At 44.6% G+C, this 20,061-nt stretch overlaps 3 protein-coding genes across 3 annotated transcripts; all 3 read right to left on the bottom strand.

The window, feature by feature from the left end:
• Positions 1 to 2,516: 2,516 nt before the first annotated feature.
• On the bottom strand, positions 2,517 to 3,320 carry LOC119657483. The gene is made up of 2 exons (XM_038064405.1): positions 3,035 to 3,320; positions 2,517 to 2,852 (listed from the first exon to the last, which is right to left on the bottom strand). The coding sequence occupies exons 1-2, from the start codon at positions 3,279 to 3,281 to the stop codon at positions 2,596 to 2,598; spliced, it is 504 nt and encodes a 167-aa protein (XP_037920333.1). The 5' UTR covers positions 3,282 to 3,320; the 3' UTR covers positions 2,517 to 2,595.
• A 6,842-nt stretch (positions 3,321 to 10,162) lies between these two features.
• LOC119657641 lies at positions 10,163 to 10,999 on the bottom strand. The gene is made up of 2 exons (XM_038064646.1): positions 10,696 to 10,999; positions 10,163 to 10,513 (listed from the first exon to the last, which is right to left on the bottom strand). Exons 1-2 carry the CDS (start codon positions 10,940 to 10,942, stop codon positions 10,260 to 10,262), a joined length of 501 nt encoding a protein of 166 aa, XP_037920574.1. The 5' UTR covers positions 10,943 to 10,999; the 3' UTR covers positions 10,163 to 10,259.
• Positions 11,000 to 16,690: 5,691 nt separating this feature from the next.
• LOC119657919 lies at positions 16,691 to 17,525 on the bottom strand. The gene is made up of 2 exons (XM_038065105.1): positions 17,253 to 17,525; positions 16,691 to 17,040 (listed from the first exon to the last, which is right to left on the bottom strand). The coding sequence occupies exons 1-2, from the start codon at positions 17,503 to 17,505 to the stop codon at positions 16,787 to 16,789; spliced, it is 507 nt and encodes a 168-aa protein (XP_037921033.1). The 5' UTR covers positions 17,506 to 17,525; the 3' UTR covers positions 16,691 to 16,786.
• Positions 17,526 to 20,061: the final 2,536 nt, after the last annotated feature.

Here is a 20,061-nt window from a genome sequence, read left to right as displayed (position 1 = left end):
CGGCACAGGAAAGGGAGCAGACTCTCCCTCGCAAGAATACATGCTCTAGGTCTATCCTGATCAGCATCTCCTGTGCTGTGGAATAAGTTAAAATATTTGCTTTGGAGCCCTTTGATGGTTCGTTCGCTTCCGACTCAGGGCTCCTGTATTAATGCGATGTCGATGTCTTCCTCTAAGAGGAAGACAAGCAGATTAGCAGAGGCGCACTTCGAACGCTGCAGGCGGGTTCGTCAGTCCAATAGCTCGTTGGCGGCGTCGATTGGGTCTTTTGCCTTTGCATTCCTGACTCCGAACCACACTTTATAATCGGCCTTTTTTAGTGCCTCCAGGTACTCCTCGTTTATACGGAGTAGTACAGGCTGACTGTTTGTCTTAGGTTCCTCCTCCTTGATAACAACCCAGCCGTCCATGAGAATCCCGGGGTTGTAAAGGGGCAGGAATTGGACGAGCTTGTTCTTCCCATGGGATCTTCCGCGTAAGGGATGTTTTTGAGCTTAACGCCCTCCTAGGCGTCGCTGATCTTGGCGACACACGAACCGAGAAAGTCCTTAGAGAACTGGTCCTTGCAAGCTATTACGTGGAACCCACGGACCACCTGAGATGAATCAAAGTGGGGGATGAGTTCCTCGTGTTTGCTTCCGGTGTCCAGGAGATGCTCATAGACCATGCCCGATAGCCTGGCCTCAACATTGGTCCACACCTCCAGCGCTAGTTTGCCGCTAGCAGAATTGCCATCCGCCAGTGCCACACGTAAGTGGCTCCTGGCCACGTCGCTGAAGGGCTTCGCAGTTCGTGGTCCGTCGGCTGACGATTGCTGCGCAATTTCCTTCAGATATTGCTTAGCGTCTACGCTCTTGCCAACTCTGCTCCGTTTCTTATCTTGCTCGGCCTCATCTTGAGATCGATTGCATTTTAGAGCGATGGGCTTCACCTTCTGCTCGTCAGCCAGGCGTTTGCTATTGTATTCATCAACAATCGCCTGGTATATAGTGAGGTCTTTTTCATCCCGCTCGTCGACAGTACCGGCCTTCTTATTCTTAGCAATCTTGCCGAAAATATGCATGACCTTCTGGTACTGGCTCTTGAGCAGGACACCAGTGGACCTTCGCTTCTCAGCCGGTTTCCGGCGACCGACATTCTTGTCGGTTTTCGTTTTCGAGGGATCCCCCGGCGCTTGGGGTTAGAAGTACTATGTCTGATACTCGCTACACCCAGCTTGACGGCAGTAGATTCCAGGCTGGAAGCCACTAGTCCGTCTGGTTCCTCACTCCGGGAAGTCAGTGCGGTTGGTTTCAGCACGACGGTGCTACGGCTGACATCGAGTGTACTGCTCTCGACGACTACTGTCTCCTGGCTGGAGGCCAGCAGCTCATCCTCCGATGATGCACCTGGCATCACTCCCTCTTCTTCTATCGTCATTATTTGTTTTTATTTTTTGATAATTGAGTCCACGTCTTGGTCCCACGAGTAGTCTGGGAAGAATGTCCACCCTGGCTGGCCCGGCCACCAGGGTAAGGGTCTTATTTAAAACTAGCACCTTCTCCGGTGCAGGGAGGACGATCTCCGGGATGTTGCTTCAGTGGTATCTCCCCGCCAGATCTACTTGCCCCTAACACATGACTGACAAGCAGATTCTCGTCAGTTGGATGAGCCTACTCCCAGCCCGGACCTACACACTCTAAGCCCGCCCGAAGACGGTTTACAGCGGCCATCACGAGGAAGTCGTGTGAGGACTTGCCGAATTATGTAACTTTAACATAATCTGACCAGGCCACCAGGGGGTAAAATAGGACTTAGGATTCATTCCTTTTCCAGATAGAAGACTTACTTAGAAAAAATGTATTGAGGCCGAAAAACTCAGGTCAACCTAAGATTCAAAAACCTGCATCTGCATAAAGCTAAACTAGACTTATGGTGCACAACTTTGGGGATCTGCTCGCATATCTGACATCGAAATCCTTCAAAGAATGCACTCTAAAGTATTGAGAACGATTACTTCCGCACCGTGGTACATCATGAACTATAATATCCACCGTTACTTGGGGATCTTTCAAATAAACGACGAAATTAATCAGCTGAAGCTTCACATCCAAGTAGCTTCGCCAGGAACTTATCGCATAAAATTGATTACCATCGAATAAAGAGGAAAAATTTCCCGCCTCACATGATCATTTTTCTTCAATGTATTTTCTTCGTTTTCCTGCCGCGGGACCAAGAGAAAGATCAGGTAGAATTTAGCATAGTGGAGTAACTCCAACGATGCTTTATTTACATGTCCTTTTCCCCCATCACAATATTTTATTTTATTATTTGCTGGGGATAGTAATAAGTGCATTACCTTGGACCCTCCTCCTCTATCAGCAAGCTTCGCGAACACAATATCTTTTACATAAAATATCTCAACATAACATCCTACCAAAAAGGGTTGCTTCCATACCGATTTTCGATTTTGTTTTCCACTAAATTAGCAATTTTTTGAGTCAATAAAATTATCTTTATTACCAAAACTAATATCATTTCATTAACTCACGTGACCGTTGCAGCTAGTGAAATATATTTCATTTTCAGGTATTATATCTTGTCTAGTGACAATAATCAATTACCATAAATGACTGCCACAAGGTCTATAAAGATTGTTAGTTTCGCCACAACTCTAATTTTAATATGACGTTGACCAATGCCTCCATCCAATATGTAAGCAGCTCCAGACCTGGAAATCTGTGCAGTCTGAATTTCAACGTACGAAATTGTTTTCCCACATTCCCCTGATTCCGGGTACAATACGATCACGGTAATGTCCTGCGGAAAGATAACTGCTCTGCGGGTGTCAGCGTGTCCTACTATATAATCGCCTGGAAAATATTGAAAGTAAATTGAAAAAAAATCCTTTTATTGTTTAGGTTCAATTTGGAGCTCATGGAAAGAATCTTAAGGAAGCACACCCTATAGTATCTTCTCTTCTATATTGAACGGAAATGAATTTTCTGGTCTCTACCCCTCACAAGCTTAACAATAAAGAATTCATATCACTTACCTGGAACTCTGCTTCCAAAAGTGTAGGTACGTTTACATCCGAATGGCCAACATCCCAAAGACAGATTACGCAAATTTAAAATCACCTCAGCTAAAGAATTTTCCAATAGGGAGTCCGTCGTTGTATTCATCCCTTTAAATTCAACTGCAACGTTATCGACACCATGTGGGGTGCTTCCGTTTGGACACGAAGCTCCAACCACGAGGACAGCGGACAAAGCCGCAACAGCTGTTAATAAAGTGGTCATTTTCGCACAAACCAGATCAATATTTGATAGAAACTAAAAACTACGAATCAGTGCAGGCTATATATACCAAAGCTAGCCAATATGTAACCTCCCTTTCAAGTATGACGTCCAGCCGGTCACCATCTTCGATAAAATAGTCGTTGGAATCGATAAGATTTACGATTGTTTAGGGTGAAACATTTTTGCTTTCGCTGTTATTGTAGGGTGATCAGAAACAACTTGGCAAACGTTCTGACAATATTTACATTATTAGAGCACAAGGCTGTCGTACGGAAGCTCCCAGTTCAAATCTTACTGATTTGAATCATGACCTGACGTCGGATACCAGTCGACTCAGCTGTGACTGAGTACCTGAGTCAAATCCGGGTAATAATCTCGGGCGAGCATAAAGCAAAGGCCCTGATCCAATATGGATTGTTGTGCCAACGATCTAAATAGGTTTATATATAGCAGGAGGCAACGTACTCTGTGATATCCTCAGTACAACAAAAATAAAATGCTGAGATCAAGGAAGGAAATGAACAAAGTACGGTTGGGGTTATTCCACTGTATTAAATCCTACTTGGTCTCTCTTGGTGACAGATGCCGCGACAAGCCGACCAAGAAAATGCACTCAATGTTGTTTAAAAGCAAATGATCGCATTGATGATCTGTCCCCGTTTGTGAATGGGATAAAGGCTAAAGAAAAAGAAGAAGATATAGATATTTCAAAAACTGCAATTAAATCTCGATCGTGACGATCCAACTACGAATGAGGTCATCGATGGAGAACCTGAGCCTAGAGAGAGAGAGATTCTCCACTTACTCAGGTGGGAACCAATTTAATTGGGACCCAGTCCTTAAGGGACGAGCCGAAGTAGGCCCCTTCTGTTAGCACTCCTGACCCCAGGCTCCAATCGACGCCACCTGCTGAGGCTGCCCATGGGTAAGCACCTGTCCACGGACAGCAAACCGCCTGTTGGCAAACCGCCTTCGGGCAACTCACAACCCACGAGTTGTGCCAAGTTTGAGGGTAGAGGATCGTTCGACGAACCTGCGGCTAAGGAGAAACCAAAGCAGCAACGGTCCTTGGACGATCCCAACTCTTTGACAAAAAAGGCAGCAAAGAAGGCTCGGCCGGCAAAGGCTAGTCCTTCATTTGCAGCCAAGGCTATCGAAGTCGATGGATGGATCTTGTATGACGACCCTAATTCATTCGGTTACGATACTGAGCAGTGCGAACACTTTAAGAGGAAACTCCTCCTAGCTGTAAGGACTGTATCCTCACAAGGCATTAAGCTTTGCCTTGAGTCAGTAGGTGTATACCGTAAAATGCTACGGCTAAACTTTGCCGACGAAGACACGAACGAGTGGCTCAGGTAGTAATGCTCCTCCCTCAACGAGGTGTGGGAGGGTGCGCGACTAACTCTGAAAAGGGTCTCTGAGCTGCCATCGTTAAAAAATGCTTCCTCTGGCTTCCACAAGAAGAGCGGAATGGCGCTGGGGTGCTGGGGTTTTGCAACAACTTGGTGTACAGAATAACCTCAACATCTTCACCTGGTTGCTGGTAGGCAAAAAAATAGAAAAGAGAGCGTTCCCGAATCCGATGTTAAGAAGGTTCGGCTGCCGGCTCTACTACGGGCTAGGGACCGCTACGTTACAAGTGTCGGCTTCCAAATTCATTGAAGGGGACGTGCAGCCCTCGGCATCTTCATCTGAAGCGCAGATGAGGTGGCACATTTCGCAAATAAATTTTCAGTATTGTAAAGCCGCAACTGCACTTATCAGTGGTCGGATCAATAGCTGCAAAACAATTATATACCCCATACAAGAACCGTGGGTTGTTGGTGGGGTAGTGAGGGGCCTAAACTTCCAACATGCTGACCTGTTGTATGCCAATGAAAGTGATCGACCTCGCTCCTGCATGTTAATCTCAAAAGACTTCTAGGCTAATTTGGTTAACGACCTATTTGATGGCGACATCACATCGGCTAAACTAACCATAAGAATTCAGCAGGGAGATCAAGAGATACTATCGTGCCCTGCATATTTATAATTGTAGGAGGTACTAGCCTTCCCATTTCAGCTTGTTTTTTTCGCCGGATGATGAAGTTGTACGGAGTGAGGAAGAACCTTTCCTTCCTTGCCTATTACCCGCAAATTTTAATTTGATAAGTTTTATAAAAGTAATTCCTTTATTTCCTATAGTTCTTTTTAAGTAAAACTATTAAATGGAAAAGTTTCCAGTTTAACTATAGATTTTCTTTAAGGATTGCAGACACGTGTTTTGGACACAACATGGGTCCTTCTTCAATGCTGGTTTTTTAACAATTTATTTCACTTAACTCTACCCTAACCTATTAAACTAATTAACGTGACAACTAATATTTAATTATCATGCTCTGGAAAACCGCGAATTTATGCTGGTATGGAGTCACTGACAATCAGGTGAGAGTTAACACTGAATCCATCCACAACTCAGCCCTCCGCGGCACCTATAAGAGGGAGAGGATGCCGCAATTACCGCAGTCAACAGAGGTCCTGGAGATGAAGTATCAGCAAATGATCTTCACAACCACCTGAAGAACGTTATCATTGGTACGGCCACAAACATACTTGGCCCCAACCGCAAAAGGAGTCGGAACGGCTGGTTTGACGATGAATGTAAGCTAGCTATGGAACGGACGAATGCTGCATACCGAGTAATGTTGCATTCTCAAAGAACGGGAGCACTCGCAGAGACCTACCAAGAACTCGGTCGAACGGAGAGGCGACCTCACAAACAGAAAAAGGAAGCCTGGGAGAACCAAAAGGTCTGTCAACTTGAAAAGTACCGGGAGGAATCGCATCAGGCGCGCAAGTTTTACCAACAAGTCAGCAGGGTGACGCTTTTTACACTTCAATGGTCATCCTGCCGAGACAAAGAGGCAAATCTGATTTCCGACAGAATGGGTATATTGATGCGATGGGTTGAGTACTTTGATGAGCTACTGAACAACCAGAACATCGGCGAGTTGGAGGTCCCACCAACTGAAGACGACGGCCAAATACTGCCACCACCAAGTATAGGAGAAACAGTCCGTGCAATTCATCGGCTAAAAAATTATTAGTCGCCAGGGGCCGATGGAATTACAGCCAAATTGGTTAAATATGGAGGTGAGCAATTACACCAAGTGGTTGTTGGCAGCCAACAGAGCCTATTTCATCTTACAAAAACTGTACCGCTCCAAACGTTTCACCATAGAGTCAAAGCTCTTACGGTACAAGACAATGATCTTGCCAGTTCTCATGTATTCCTCGGAGACTTGGGTTCTTAGCAAGACAAATTGTGAACTACATGAGGATGGACAATTCCGTAGCCTACACAACGACGAAATCTACGAGCGATACCATAACCGTCAGGTCGTGGATAAAATCCGGCTCAATAGGTTATGGTGGGCGGGTCACTTAATCCGTATGGATGAAGATGATCGCATCCGGAAAGTCTATAAGGGCAATATCTATGGTAGAAAAAGAAGACGAGGCACACGCTGCTTAAGATGGAGCGATGGCGCAGGTCAGGACGCCAGACAGCTTTTAGAGATATCGAATTGGTGGACCTCGGCGTAAAACCGGGATGTCTGGATTTCCTTATTAAGGCAGGCCTAGACCGGATACCGGTTGTTGCGCCGTTGATGATAATGATTAGACAACATAGGCAGGGTAAAACTGTACACGGCCATGAGATAATTCGTTAATCCGACGAAATTAATAAGACTAACTAGGCTGACCCTGACAAACGTGCCAGGCCAGATAAAAGCAACACGAAGCAGCAGGTCGAAAATCACAAGCGATGACAGCTATAACGATAAAATACGCGCATGGTTGTTGGCAGCCAACAGAGCCTATTTCATCTTACAAAAACTGTTCCGCTCGAAACGTCTCGCCATAGGGTCAACGCTCTTACTGTACAGTCCTTATGTATTCTGCGGAAACCTGGGTTCTTAGCAAAAAAAATGCAAACTCGTGGTCGTGATGGAGAGAAGGATCCTCCCCCGAAGAATTTTTGACCCCCACATGAGGGTGGAGGATTCCGTAGCCTCACTTAAACCTTATGGATGAGGATGATCCATCCCGGAAAGTCTACAAGGGCAGTATTTATGGTAGAAAAGGAAGACGCATCGTGACCAAAGATCCAAATTTGACAAACTAGGTTACTAATATTGCGCTCGATTCTTCGTCTGAGTCCTCCGCAATTTGAGAAAATACATTTTTTTTCCTCGTGTCGGCCGAGACTAATTTTGTCGCATCGATACTAGCAAGAACACAACGTGAAGGCAATCAAATAATTTTATTAACATAAAGACAACGAAAAACTACACAACTTTTTATCATCTCTTTTCTTAATTGAATTTTCGAAAGGTCAATATTAATTTCCTAAATTCAATTATTATTTCAAAAATCACGGTCTACTTCGCCACGGAAAACATCGGTGGTGGCCACTGTCAATCGTATTAACAACATTCGAAATAAATTTCGAAATAAATTTCGAATGTTGTTAACCACGCTGCGCTACATTACTCCGCCCTCAGATGCAACCTAGGGGTTTCAGCGACTGAACTTGGAACTGCGTTGATTTGGCGTGCAAACGGGCTTCAGCCTGGATAAGGAGACAGCCTTTTTATGTCCCCCGATCTCGAGCTAGACGAAATGATCTCCCCGCTCGAGAACACGGTACGGGGTCTTCGTATGGAGGCTGTAGCGGCTTCCGGACAGCATCCGTCCTGGCCAGGACGTGGGTGCACATGTCCAGCTCCTTGGAAGGTAGCAAGGGTATACTGCTTGTACTGCAGCGACCGCTCAACCCTGACAATTATTTTCCTTTGAGGTAGGCATGTTGGGACTTAGAGAAAGGCGTTCTCTCCATAATCATCCTTAAGTGAATGTCCAGGACGCATTCTAGGGTCTTCAGGTCTTCAGGTCTTATTGCCCAGCCGATCCTATCCTCGGTAATTACCGATTTAATAGTCTCGCACAGCTGGGGTTGCCGCAAACCCTCCAAGCAAGGTTCTGACTCACCGTCCTCCTCGTTGGTGGGAAAGTGTGTTTGAACCAGCAGCCGCAGGGGTTCGCTAGAAGATTCCGTCCAGGAACTTTCCGACTTTTTAAGAAAGGATGGGCTCTTATATTGATTGGACAGAATCTTACTGAGCCTCGCGGATTCACTTGTGCTTTCAATGTTCTCACAATAGTTAAACATAGACCGCCTCTTGGCGGTCCTGATGGCCGACTTGTACTTCTTCAGGCAGTCCTTGTATGGCTGCCAGTATTTTTGCCTGTAGCAGATGTTGAAAATTTCTCTGGTCAGCTTCCTGAGGCTGGAGAGATCTTCATTCCACCACGTTGGCAGGCTCTTTTTGCTATACTTAGTAGGGCGCAACACTTTAAAGGCGGTATCGAATGCCTTCCCCAGAGCCCCGACCTTTGACTCAAGTGCGTCTGTCGTGCCAATCTTACCAATTTGCGCATCGGAGAATTTGTTCTTAATTACCTGACCAAACTTTCTCCAGTCGATCCTCCTGGGGTCTCCAAAGGGCTTGGAGACCTCTGCGGCGAGATCTAGACTGAAGAGTATCCAACTGTGGATCTCTGGCAGACACTCTCCAGTCCTCCGCCCTAAGAATCCCATTGTCGGTTATTAGGGTGATATCAAGGACCTCCTCCCAACCGTCACAGTTCTCCCAACAGGGGAAATGGAAGGTTGGTGTACACACCGATAGATTTGAAGTAATAATAAAATCAAAGAATGACTCACCCGGTCCGGCCACCAGGGTAAGGGTCTTATTTAAAACTGAAGGTGCCCAAGGTATTCAGAGTTCGCATACTAAAGACCAAGCTCCCCATTGGCCACGCAGCCCTCGGTGTATGCTGTTCCACCTTGGCTTGGGGTCCTATTAGCACCTTCTCCGGTGCAGGGAGGACGATCCCCGGGATGTTGCTTCATTGCATCCCCCCGCCAGATCTACTTGCCCCTAACACATGACTGACAAGCAGATTCTCGTCAGTTGGATGAGCCTACTCCCAGCCCGGACCTACACACTCTAAGCCCGCCCGAAGACGGTTTACAGCGGCCACCACGAGGAAGTCGTGTGAGGACTTGCCGAATTGTGCAACTTTAACATAATCTGACCAGGCCACCAGGGGGTAAAATAGGACTTAGGATTCATTCCCGATCCAGATAGAAGACTTACTTAGAAAAAATATATTGAGGCCGAAAAACTCAGGTCAACCTAAGATTCAAAAACCTGCATCTGCATAAAGCCAAACTAGACTTATGGTGCACAACTTTGGGGATCTGCTCGCATATCCGACATCGAAATCCTTCAAAGAATGCATTCTAAAGTATTGAGAACGATTGCTTCCGCACCGTGGTACATCATGAACTATAATATCCACCGTGACTTGGGGATCTTTCAAATAAACGACGAAATTAATCAGCTGAAGCTTCACATCCAAGTAGCTTCGCCAGGAACTTATCGCATAAAATTGATTAGCATCGAATAAAGAGGAAAAATTTCCCGCCTCACATGATCATTTTTCTTCAATGTATTTTCTTAGTTTTCCTGCCGCGGGACCAAGAGAAAGATCAGGTAGAATTTAGCATAGTGGAGTAACTCCAACGATGCTTTATTTACATGTCCCTTTCCCCCATCACAATATTTTATTTTATTATTTGGTGATAGTATTATAATAAGTGCATTACCTTAAACCTTCCTCCTCTATCAGCAAGCTTCGCGAACACTATATCTTTCACATAAAAAATCTCAACATAACATCCTACCAAAAAGGGTTGCTTCCACGCCGATTTTCTCTTTTGTTTTCCACTAAATTAGCAATTTTTTGAGTCAATAAAATTATCTTTATTACCAAAACTAATATCATTTCATTAACTCACGTGACCGTTGCAGCTAGTGAAATATATTTCATTTTCAGGTATTATATCTTGTCTAGTGACAATAATCAATAACCATAAATTGCTGCCACAAGGTCTATAAAGAATGTTAGTCTCGCCACAACTCTAACTGTAATAAAACGTTGACCAATGCCTCCACCCGCTATGTAAGCATCTCCAGACCTCAAACTCTGTCTAGTCTTAATTTCAACGTACGAAATCATTTTCCCACATCCTGATTCCGGGTAAAATACATCCACGGTAATGTCCTGCGGAAAGATAACTGATCTGCGGGTGTCAGCGTGTCCTACTATATAATCGCCTGGAAAATATTGAAAGTAAATTGAAAAAAAATCCTTTTATTGTTTAGGTCCAATTTGGAGCTCATGAAAAGAATCTTAAGGAAGGACACCCTATAGTATCTTCTCTTCTATATTAAACGGAAATGAATTTTTTGGTCTCTACCCCTCGCAAGCTTAACAATAAAGAATTCATATCACTTACCTGGAACTCTACTTCCAAAAGTGTAGTAACATGTATATCCGAATGGACAACATCCCAAAGACTGATTACGCAAATTTAAAATCACCTCAGCTAAAGAATTTTCCAATAGGGAGTCCGTCGTTGTATTCATCCCTTTAAATTCAACTGCAACGTTATCAACACCATGTGGGGTGCTTCCGTTTGGACACGAAGCTCCAACCACGAGGACAGCGGACAAAGCCGCAACAGCTGTTATTAAAGTGGTCATTTTCGCACAAACCAGATCAATATTTGATAGAAACTAAAAACTACGAATCAGTGCAGGCTATATATACCAAAGCTAGCCAATATGTAACCTCCCCTTCAAGTATGACGTCCAGCCGGTCACCATCTTCGATAAAATAGTCGTTGGAATCGATAAGATTTACGATTGTTTAGGGTGCAACATTTTTGCTTTCGCTGTTATTGTAGGGTGATCAGAAACAACTTGGCAAACGTTTAATTTGTTCTGACATATTTACATTATTAGAGCACAAGGCTGCGATCGGAAGCTCCCAGTTCAAATCTTACTGGTGGCAGTGAGATTTGAATCGTGACCTGACGTCGGATACCAGTCGACTCAGCTGTGACTGAGTACCTGAGTCAAATCCGGGTAATAATCTCGGGCGAGCATAAAGCTGACCATATTACCTCCTACAGTGTACTACTGTAGTGTACCGTTACGGTCTTGAATGAAGTGCTCTAACACACTTGAAGGCCCTGATCCAATATGGATTGTTGTGCCAACGATCTAAATAGGTTTATATATAGCAGGAGGCAACATACTCTGTGCTATCCTCAGTACAACAAAAATAAAATGCTGAGATGAGGAAGGAAATGAACAAAGTACGGTTGGGGTTATTCCACTGTATTAAATCCTACTTGGTCTCTCTTGGTGACAGATGCCGCGACAAGCCGACCAAGAAAATGCACCCAATGTTGTTTAAAAGCAAATGATCCCATTGATGATCCGTCCCCGTTTGTGAATGGGATAAAGGCTAAAGAAAAAGAAGAGGATATTGATTTTGACAAATATTAGATTTCAGCCACTTTGCAGCAGCATCTCCCTCGACGATTACCTACCTTGTCGGGGTGTGGGAGCTCAATAAGGAAAAACCTTCAGGAAACGAGAGGTGGCACCTGAAGCCAAGCTAGAATGGTCACAAGGGTTAAGATGTGGCCTCAAATAGTGAACTCCGGGTACCAGGCGACCCCCAGTTTCAACTAGCGTTGTTTCCTGGAGAAAACTGAGGCCACGGCAGTCAATTATGAGAAAACAAAAACAAAAACCTTTCAGAAACTGCAATTAAATCTCGATCGTGACGATCCAACTCCGAGTGGGGTCATCGATGGAGAACCTGAGCCTAGAGAGAGAGAGAGAGAGAGATTCTCCACTTACTCTGGTGGGAACCAATTTAAGTGGGACCCAGTCCTTAAGGGACGAGCCGAAGCAGGCCACTTCTGTCAGCACTCCTGACCCCAGGCTCCAACGACGCCACCTGCTGAGGTTGCCCATGGGTAAGCACCTGTCCACGGACAGCAAGCCGCCTCCGGGCAAACCGCCTCCGGGCAAACCGCCTCCGGGCAAACCGCCTTCGGGCAACTCACAACCCATGAGTTGTGCCAAGTTTGAAGGGAGAGGATCGTTCGACTGGCTGTAAGGACTGTATCCTCGCAAGGCATTAAGCTTTGCCTTGAGTATTGTAAAGCCGCAACTGCACTTATCAATGGTCGGATCAATAGCTGCAAAACAATTATATACCCCATACAAGAACCGTGGGTTGTTGGCGGGGTAATGAGGAGCCAAAACTTCCAACATGCTGACCTGTTGTATGCCAACGAAAGTGATTGACCCCGCTCCTGCATGTTAATCTCAAAAGACTTCTAGGCTAATTTGGTTAACGACCTATTTGATGGCGACATCACATCGGCTAAACTAACCATAAGAAGTCAGCAGGGGGATAAAGAGATACTATCGTGCCCTGCATATTTATAATTGTAGAAGGTACTAGCCTTCTCATTTCAGCTTGTTTTTTTCGCCGGATGATGAAGTTGTACGGAGTGAGGAAGAACCTTTCCTTCCTTGCCTATTACCCGCAAATTTTAATTTGATAAGTTTTATAAAAGTAATTCCTTTATTTCCTATAGTTCTTTTTAAGTAAAACTATTAAATGGAAAAGTTTCCAGTTTAACTATAGATTTTCTTTAAGGATTGCAGACACGTGTTTTGGACACAACATGGGTCCTTCTTCAATGCTGGTTTTTTAACAATTTATTTCACTTAACTCTACCCTAACCTATTAAACTAATTAACGTGACAACTAATATTTAATTATCATGCTCTGGAAAACCGCGAATTTATGCTGGTATGGAGTCACTGACAATCAGGTGAGAGTTAACACTGAATCCATCCACAACTCAGCCCTCCGCGGCACCTATAAGAGGGAGAGGATGCCGCAATTACCGCAGTCAACAGAGGTCCTGGAGATGAAGTATCAGCAAATGATCTTCACAACCACCTGAAGAACGTTATCATTGGTACGGCCACAAACATACTTGGCCCCAACCGCAAAAGGAGTCGGAACGGCTGGTTTGACGATGAATGTAAGCTAGCTATGGAACGGACGAATGCTGCATACCGAGTAATGTTGCATTCTCAAAGAACGGGAGCGCTCGCAGTGACCTACCAAGAACTCGGTCGAACGGAGAGGCGACCTCACAAACAGAAAAAGGAAGCCTGGGAGAACCAAAAGGTCTGTCAACTTGAAAAGTACAGGGAGCAACCGCACCAGGCACGCAAGTTTTACCAACAAGTCAGCAGGGTGAAGCTTTTTACACCTCGATGGTCATCCTGCCGAGACAAAGAGGCAAATCTGATTTCCGACAGAATGGGCATATTGGAGCGATGGGTTGAGTATTTTGATGAACTCCTCAACAACCAAAATATCGGCGATTTGGAGGTCCTTCCAGCTGAAGACGACGGACAAATGCTGCCACCACCAAGTATAGAAGAAACAGTCCGCGCAATCCACCGGCTTAAAAAACATAAGTCGCCTGGGGCCGATGGAATCACAGCCAAATTGGTTAAATATGGAGGCGACTAATTACACGAAGTGGTTCATAAACTGACGTTCAAGGTATGGGGCAGCGAATCAATGCCTGACGCCTGGCAAAGAGGCATTATCTGTCCCATAAATAAAAAGGGAGATATCACACAGTGCAGCAATTATAGAAGTTTCATGTTGTTGAGTACCATCTATAAGATATTATGCGCAGTCTTGCTAGACTGGATAGCCCCATACGCTCAGAACATCATTAGCCCATATCAAACAGGCTTCACTCCAGGCATCTCAGCAACAGATCAGATTTTCTCTCTGCGGCGAGCGATGCAAAACTGTTGGAATATGGACGTCAGTTGCACCATGTTTTCATCGACTTTAAAGCCGCCTATGATAGCATAGTCAGAATAAAACTGTACACGGCCAAATGAGAATTCGGTATCCCGACGAAATCGGTAAGACTGACTAGGCTGACTTTAACCAATGTTCGAGGCCAGATGAAAGCAGCAGGATCACTTTGAAGACCATTCGACATCAACAACGGTCTACGACAAGGGGATGCCCTATTATGCGTCCCCTTTAACCTTGCCCTGAAGAAAGTGATTCGTGATGCCAAGGTTAATGCGAGAGGTACCATCCTCTTTAAGTCCAACTAACTACTGGCCTATGCTGACGATATCGACATCATGGGAAAAACGGCCCGAAACGTACAAACTGCCTTCATCCAGATCGAACAGGTGGCGTGAGATCTTGGCTGCACATTAATGAAGGAGTTAACAAATAACAGTTAACAAATGGGTTAACAAATGAAACGATATTTGTTTTATACTTTTTTATTCATTCACGAGGGCCAGAGTGCTTACGCTCTGGTAGTACTCGAGGAACTGCTGATCTCCGTTTTCTACACCTCCTTAAATACTACGTCTTATTTACTAATGAGTCGACAGGGAAATATACAACACATATTTTCTTGTGACCCATGGTTCTTATCTTTAACACAGGGAAACTATACAAAACATGTTTCCCTATGACCTGTGATCTTAATTACTATATGGGTTCAGACTTTTATTACCCATGGTGATAATGTTCCTGGAAGGTCGGGGAATTATTTATCTAATGGGATATTATTCCAGGAAGGTCGGGGATTTATTTATCTAATGGGATGTTATTCCAGGAAGGACTACAGACATTGTTATCTATTGAATTGCAGATGGTTGGCATCTGCTTCATCGACTATGACTAAGGCAAGACAAAATATATGGTGGCAACGTCAGCACCGAAAACCAACGAACCAACAACATCAAGCCGCACTGATCAAACGAAAATAATAAAGGTAATCATAAGCGATGACAGCTATAACGATGAAATCCGCGCATGGTTGTTGACAGCCAACAGAGCCTATTTCATCTTACAAAAACTGTTCCGCTCGAAACGTCTCACCATAGGGTCAACGGTCTTACTGTACAAGACTATGATCTTGTCAGTCCTTATGTATTCTGCGGAAACCTGGGTTCTTAGCAGAAAAATGCAAACTCTTGGTCGTGATGGAGAGAAGGATCCTCCCCCAAAGAATTTTTGACCCCCACATGAGGGTGGACGATTCTGTAGCCTACATAACGACGAAATCTATGAGCGATACCATGACCGTCTGGTTGTGGATAAAATCCGCCTTAACAGGTTGCGGTGGGCGGGTCACTTAATCCTTATGGATGAGGATGATCCATCCCGGAAAGTCTATAAGGGCAATATTTATGGTAGAAAAACAAGACGATGCAGACTTCGCCTGAGATGGAGCGATGCCGTAGGTCGCGACGCGAGACAGCTTTTAGAGATAGCGAATTGGTGGACCTCGACGCAAAACCGGGATGTCTGGAGCTCCTTATTAAGGCGGGCCTAGACCAGATACCGGTTGTTGCGCCGTTGGTGATGATGAGGTTGTAACTCCATAGACTGCTAGCGACTTATAATTTATAAGCCGATGAATTGCACGTTCTGTTTCTTCCATACTTGGTGGTTTCGCCGTTTTCAGCTAGCGGGACCTCCAACTCGCCGATATTTTGGTAGTTGAGCGGCCCGCAACCGAAGGTAAACGACCATCAAATGAGTCCTGTCAATTATTAAATTAATCACTGGTTGCAATTTGGTCGACCTGATTCAATGTTCGTAACCAGTTAGTCGAAAACCAACTTACCTTATAGCAAGCTCTATGCTAGAATTATGTGCGACCATAGCAGCCGATGCAAGCTGCAGAAGGCCGGAGATATCCCACCACTATCTTTACGGTTGCCCAGGCCGTGACTACACATTGGCATATCCCAGCAATGTGCTGTCAGAGTCCACTTTGGCTCTCAGGACACCCATCATGATCACTAACTATCGCTATCGTTAACTCTTTAGTTTTTTGGTACAGCTCTTCCTTCTAGATCGATTCCGAAAACCCGGGATGCCCTTTGACCATCGGTCAATCCATTCAGCTATTACAATACCTCAAATTTCCTGGTGCTGTGTCAGCGTTGCATGGCTGAGGGGCGGGACAATTTTCCGGGAAAGCTTATCACTAAAAGTTAAATACCTTGAGTAAATCTATCTTACTTAGAGATAACACGACCTTTTCTGTTGACTGCTGCTCGCAGAACGAGTGATATTTACGAAGTTTGTATCTAGATGCGCTTATGCTTTTCCGAAGCTACTTAAGTCACATTATAGTTTTTCTTTGTAACGACATTTCAATGGATATTCGTGGTTGGGATTTAGCATGGAGTAACCCCAACTATACCTTGACTCTTTTCTTAATCTCAATCTTTTATTGTATGCCTTAGTGCCTCCTCTTTTATCTGCGCTGACATCGTATCGGAAAGTTTTTTGTAATTCATTAAGAATTTTGTTCAGCCAATAAAATTATCTTTATTAGCAAAACTAATTTCATTTCATAAATTCACATGACCGCTGCAGTTTGTGAAATTTGTTTCATTTTCAGATATTATACCTTGTCTTACAATTACGAGTCACAACGATTATTTGCCATAAATGGCTGCCTCAAGTTTAAAATATTTTGTCTGTTCCGCCAGAACTTCAATTTTAATATAACGTTTACCAATGCCTCCTTCCACTATTTTAGCATGTCCACTCTTCCGACCCTGTACGGCATTAATCTCAACATACGAAACAGTTTTTCCACATCCTGCTTGCGGGTAAATTACATTCACGTAAATGTCCTGGCGATCCTTAACCTTTTTACAGATTTCAGAACGTGCTAGCAAATAATCGTCTGAAAAATATTGAAAGCAAATTGAAAAAAAATCCTTTCATTCGTTCGGTGCAATTTAGAGTTAATGAAGATACTGGGCACGAATAAGCCTCCTTTAGGAAGGATATCGTATAGTATCTCTTCCTCTATATTAACTATTATATAAATGAAGGATATCACTCCAATTGGGAAAAAACTCACAAGTTTAACAATAGAGAATTCATATCACTTACTGGGGACTCTGCTTCCAAACTTGTAGTTAACTATACATCCCCATTCATGATCAGGACATCCCAAAGAATGATTATGCAAATTTGAAATCACTCGAGTCAAAGGAGCATCTAATAGGCAGTCCTTAGTGTTATTTACCCCTCTCACCCCAATCACAACTTTATCAATAACATCTGGGTTGTTTCCATTTGGACACGAAACTCCCACGGCCAGGACAGCCGACAAGATCGTAACAGCTTTTACTAAGCTGGCCATTTTCCCACAGAGCAGAACAATATATGATTGAAACTAAAATCTTCGAATCAGTGCAGACTATATATACCAAAGAGAACCCCTTCAAGTATGACGTCCAGTCGCTCACAATCTTCGAAAAAATAGCCATTGGAATCGATGAGATTTTCGATTATTTAGGGAGCAACATTTTTACTTTCGCTATTATAACAGGGTGATCAGCAACAATTTGACCAAAGATCCAAATAGGTTTAGGTTGCATTTATTCATAATATATCGTTCTTGACAAACTATTTTAGGTTACTAATATTAGATTTCAACTACATTGTAGGAGCATGCACCAGCCCACATGACAGGGCAAGAAAGTTTAGAATGTGCGGGGAAGGGGGTTACCTCATCAAGGATTGCATTGGAGGCCCACGCGCATGTTGTGGAAGCAGAACGGTTTTTTTGGTACACAATGTTCTCGGCTCCTGTCTCAGATAGACTATCGGTTTAAACACATCTTATTGCGTATACAACACTAACCCGGAGCCGTTTGACACATGAGCACGCATGAGCACGACGTCCTAGTTCAGGGAGCTCCTGTTAACTTGCCTATCATCATCATCATCATCAACGGCGCAACAACCGGTATCCGGTCTAGGCCTGCCTTAAAAAGGAACTCCAGATATCCCGGTTTTACGCGGAGGTCCATCAATTCAAAATCCCTAAAAGCTGTCTGGCGTCCTGACCCACGCCATCGCCCCATCTCAGGCAGGGTCTGCCTTTCATCGTCGTAGCTGTTATCGGTTGTGATTTTCGACCCTAGATAGGAGAAATTATCAACGGTCCCAAAGTTGTAATCTCCTATCTTTATTCTTCCCGTTTGACCATGTGTGTTACATTAGCCCTATGTTAGGAGAGGGTATCGGCTAGCTCTATCTCTGTGCAGGGAGCACACGTTCCATGAGAAAATGCGCAAATTGTTATTCCTTCGTCATTTCCGGGTTCGTCGTTGTGTAATCCGTCCAGTCCGAGGCTCCTATTGTGGCTTCGTAACAAGTTATTTTCCGTGTAGGTCAGCCCTACCCAACCCCCAACCTGGAGGACCAGTTGGCACAATTTGTCCCGTTTTTAGGCGCGGGAGACTCGCCTTCATCTTTCTCTGTCTGCAGCTTTTCGTTAAGAAAGAGCTCCCAGCAGTCACCACGTGGAGGTGGAGATAAGATTTGGTAGTAGAGCTGTTGGTGTTGGTTCAGTAGGCGTTTCCCAGGTTTTATGCTTCATCGTGGGTACCAATCCACGTTTCGCCCTGGGACCTATACTACCCTTTAACGTCCCTATAGTTCGCTTTAGGAATGCCTTGAATGTAACCTGCCATTCGGCAGTTGCAGCCTCGTCGATGGTGTTACGAAATTGCTCGGAAAAGCTCATCTTCATGTTTACCATATTGCCGAGGTGTTTCACCGTCGGCTTTGAGAAGACGATGCAAGCCAACTTGAATAGGGAGGACTGTATAACGCTCTCCTTAGCCAAGACGAACATTTCGGTCTTCTAGTTGTTTGCCGCATCACCGCTCCCAATTTTCCCATTGCCGCAACATCATCTACCCATCCGCATCAGGTATTTGCAGTCCTAGCAGAGTATCGTATGAGGCTTTCCAGAGCTGGCTCCGAAGTGAGTCCTTGCAAGGTCTCATAGAGAAGAGGGCGGTCATTTAAATAGTCCTTCAGTATCGGAAAAAGGTATCCTCCTCTTGAGAGAGCCGTTTGTCATTTTATAGCAAATGTACTGAAATCTTCCAGTACCTTCCATCGCTGCAAAGCTGACACTATGGACTCCGTAGCAAAAGTCACATCACGTGCCAATCAAGGCGTCAGAATGTCGGAGTGCTACTGATATTTAGGACAATAATCCCTGTCTCAGCGGCCATGTCCAAAATGTGTGTGCTCCGAGAATTTGACTGAGCTATGTCCCACTCGAGGGCTCTGGTTAAAGTCTTCTCCAACTAGAACTCCTCTTTCCGCGTTTCGAATATCACTTTCCAAGATGCCGAGGCTATTACAAAAGGGGCAAATAGAATCGTTCGGTGCAGGGTAAACGCTGAAAAAATCATTTCTATACAACAAAACCAAACGAAGCAGCCTCCTCGACCAGTGCCCTGCATTCGCAAGTTGACCGCCAAGTATCTGTCACCCAGATGGAAGCAGTGCCAGATATATCGACATACTAGGATGGTGAACTTTCATCTACTATTGCTCGCTGATGGACAACAAGTCAGCCATTCTTTCTTGCACATCTGCCCCATCAGGGCAGGATGTTGTTCGTGGGGCCTCACTCTTCACTTTTTGCGACTTTTCTTTGAATACTCAGTACCGCCTGGGATGAGGACCAGAGCCACGTCGTTATTCTGCGAACCGCGGTCCTTGTAAGAACACAACATGTTTCCGACGCGCAAGCCGTCTCGTCATGCCCACATTATAACACAAAGCGCTTTGGTCTTGCCCTTTGCTAACAAACCTTAGCCATGTGCCCGGAAACCCAGCACTTAAAGCAGCGGGTTGGAACTGTCCTTCGCCTTATCGTGCAAATGATCCA

This window comes from Hermetia illucens, chromosome 5, assembly GCF_905115235.1.
Source record: "Hermetia illucens chromosome 5, iHerIll2.2.curated.20191125, whole genome shotgun sequence".
NCBI lineage: Eukaryota > Metazoa > Arthropoda > Insecta > Diptera > Stratiomyidae > Hermetia > Hermetia illucens.
The sequence above is the reverse complement of the archived record's forward strand: the minus strand, read 5'-3'. Positions and strand labels throughout refer to the sequence as shown.

Coding starts and splice junctions, on each gene's coding strand:
- LOC119657641 (XM_038064646.1), bottom strand. CDS start 10,942: ATGACCACTTTAATAACAGCTGTTGCGGCTTTGTCCGCTGTCCTCGTG. Junction 10,514..10,695: donor TTTTGGAAGTAGAGTTCCAG/GTAAGTGATATG, acceptor AATATTTTCCAG/GCGATTATATAGTAGGACAC.
- LOC119657919 (XM_038065105.1), bottom strand. CDS start 17,505: ATGGCCAGCTTAGTAAAAGCTGTTACGATCTTGTCGGCTGTCCTGGCC. Junction 17,041..17,252: donor GTTTGGAAGCAGAGTCCCCA/GTAAGTGATATG, acceptor AATATTTTTCAG/ACGATTATTTGCTAGCACGT.
- LOC119657483 (XM_038064405.1), bottom strand. CDS start 3,281: ATGACCACTTTATTAACAGCTGTTGCGGCTTTGTCCGCTGTCCTCGTG. Junction 2,853..3,034: donor TTTTGGAAGCAGAGTTCCAG/GTAAGTGATATG, acceptor AATATTTTCCAG/GCGATTATATAGTAGGACAC.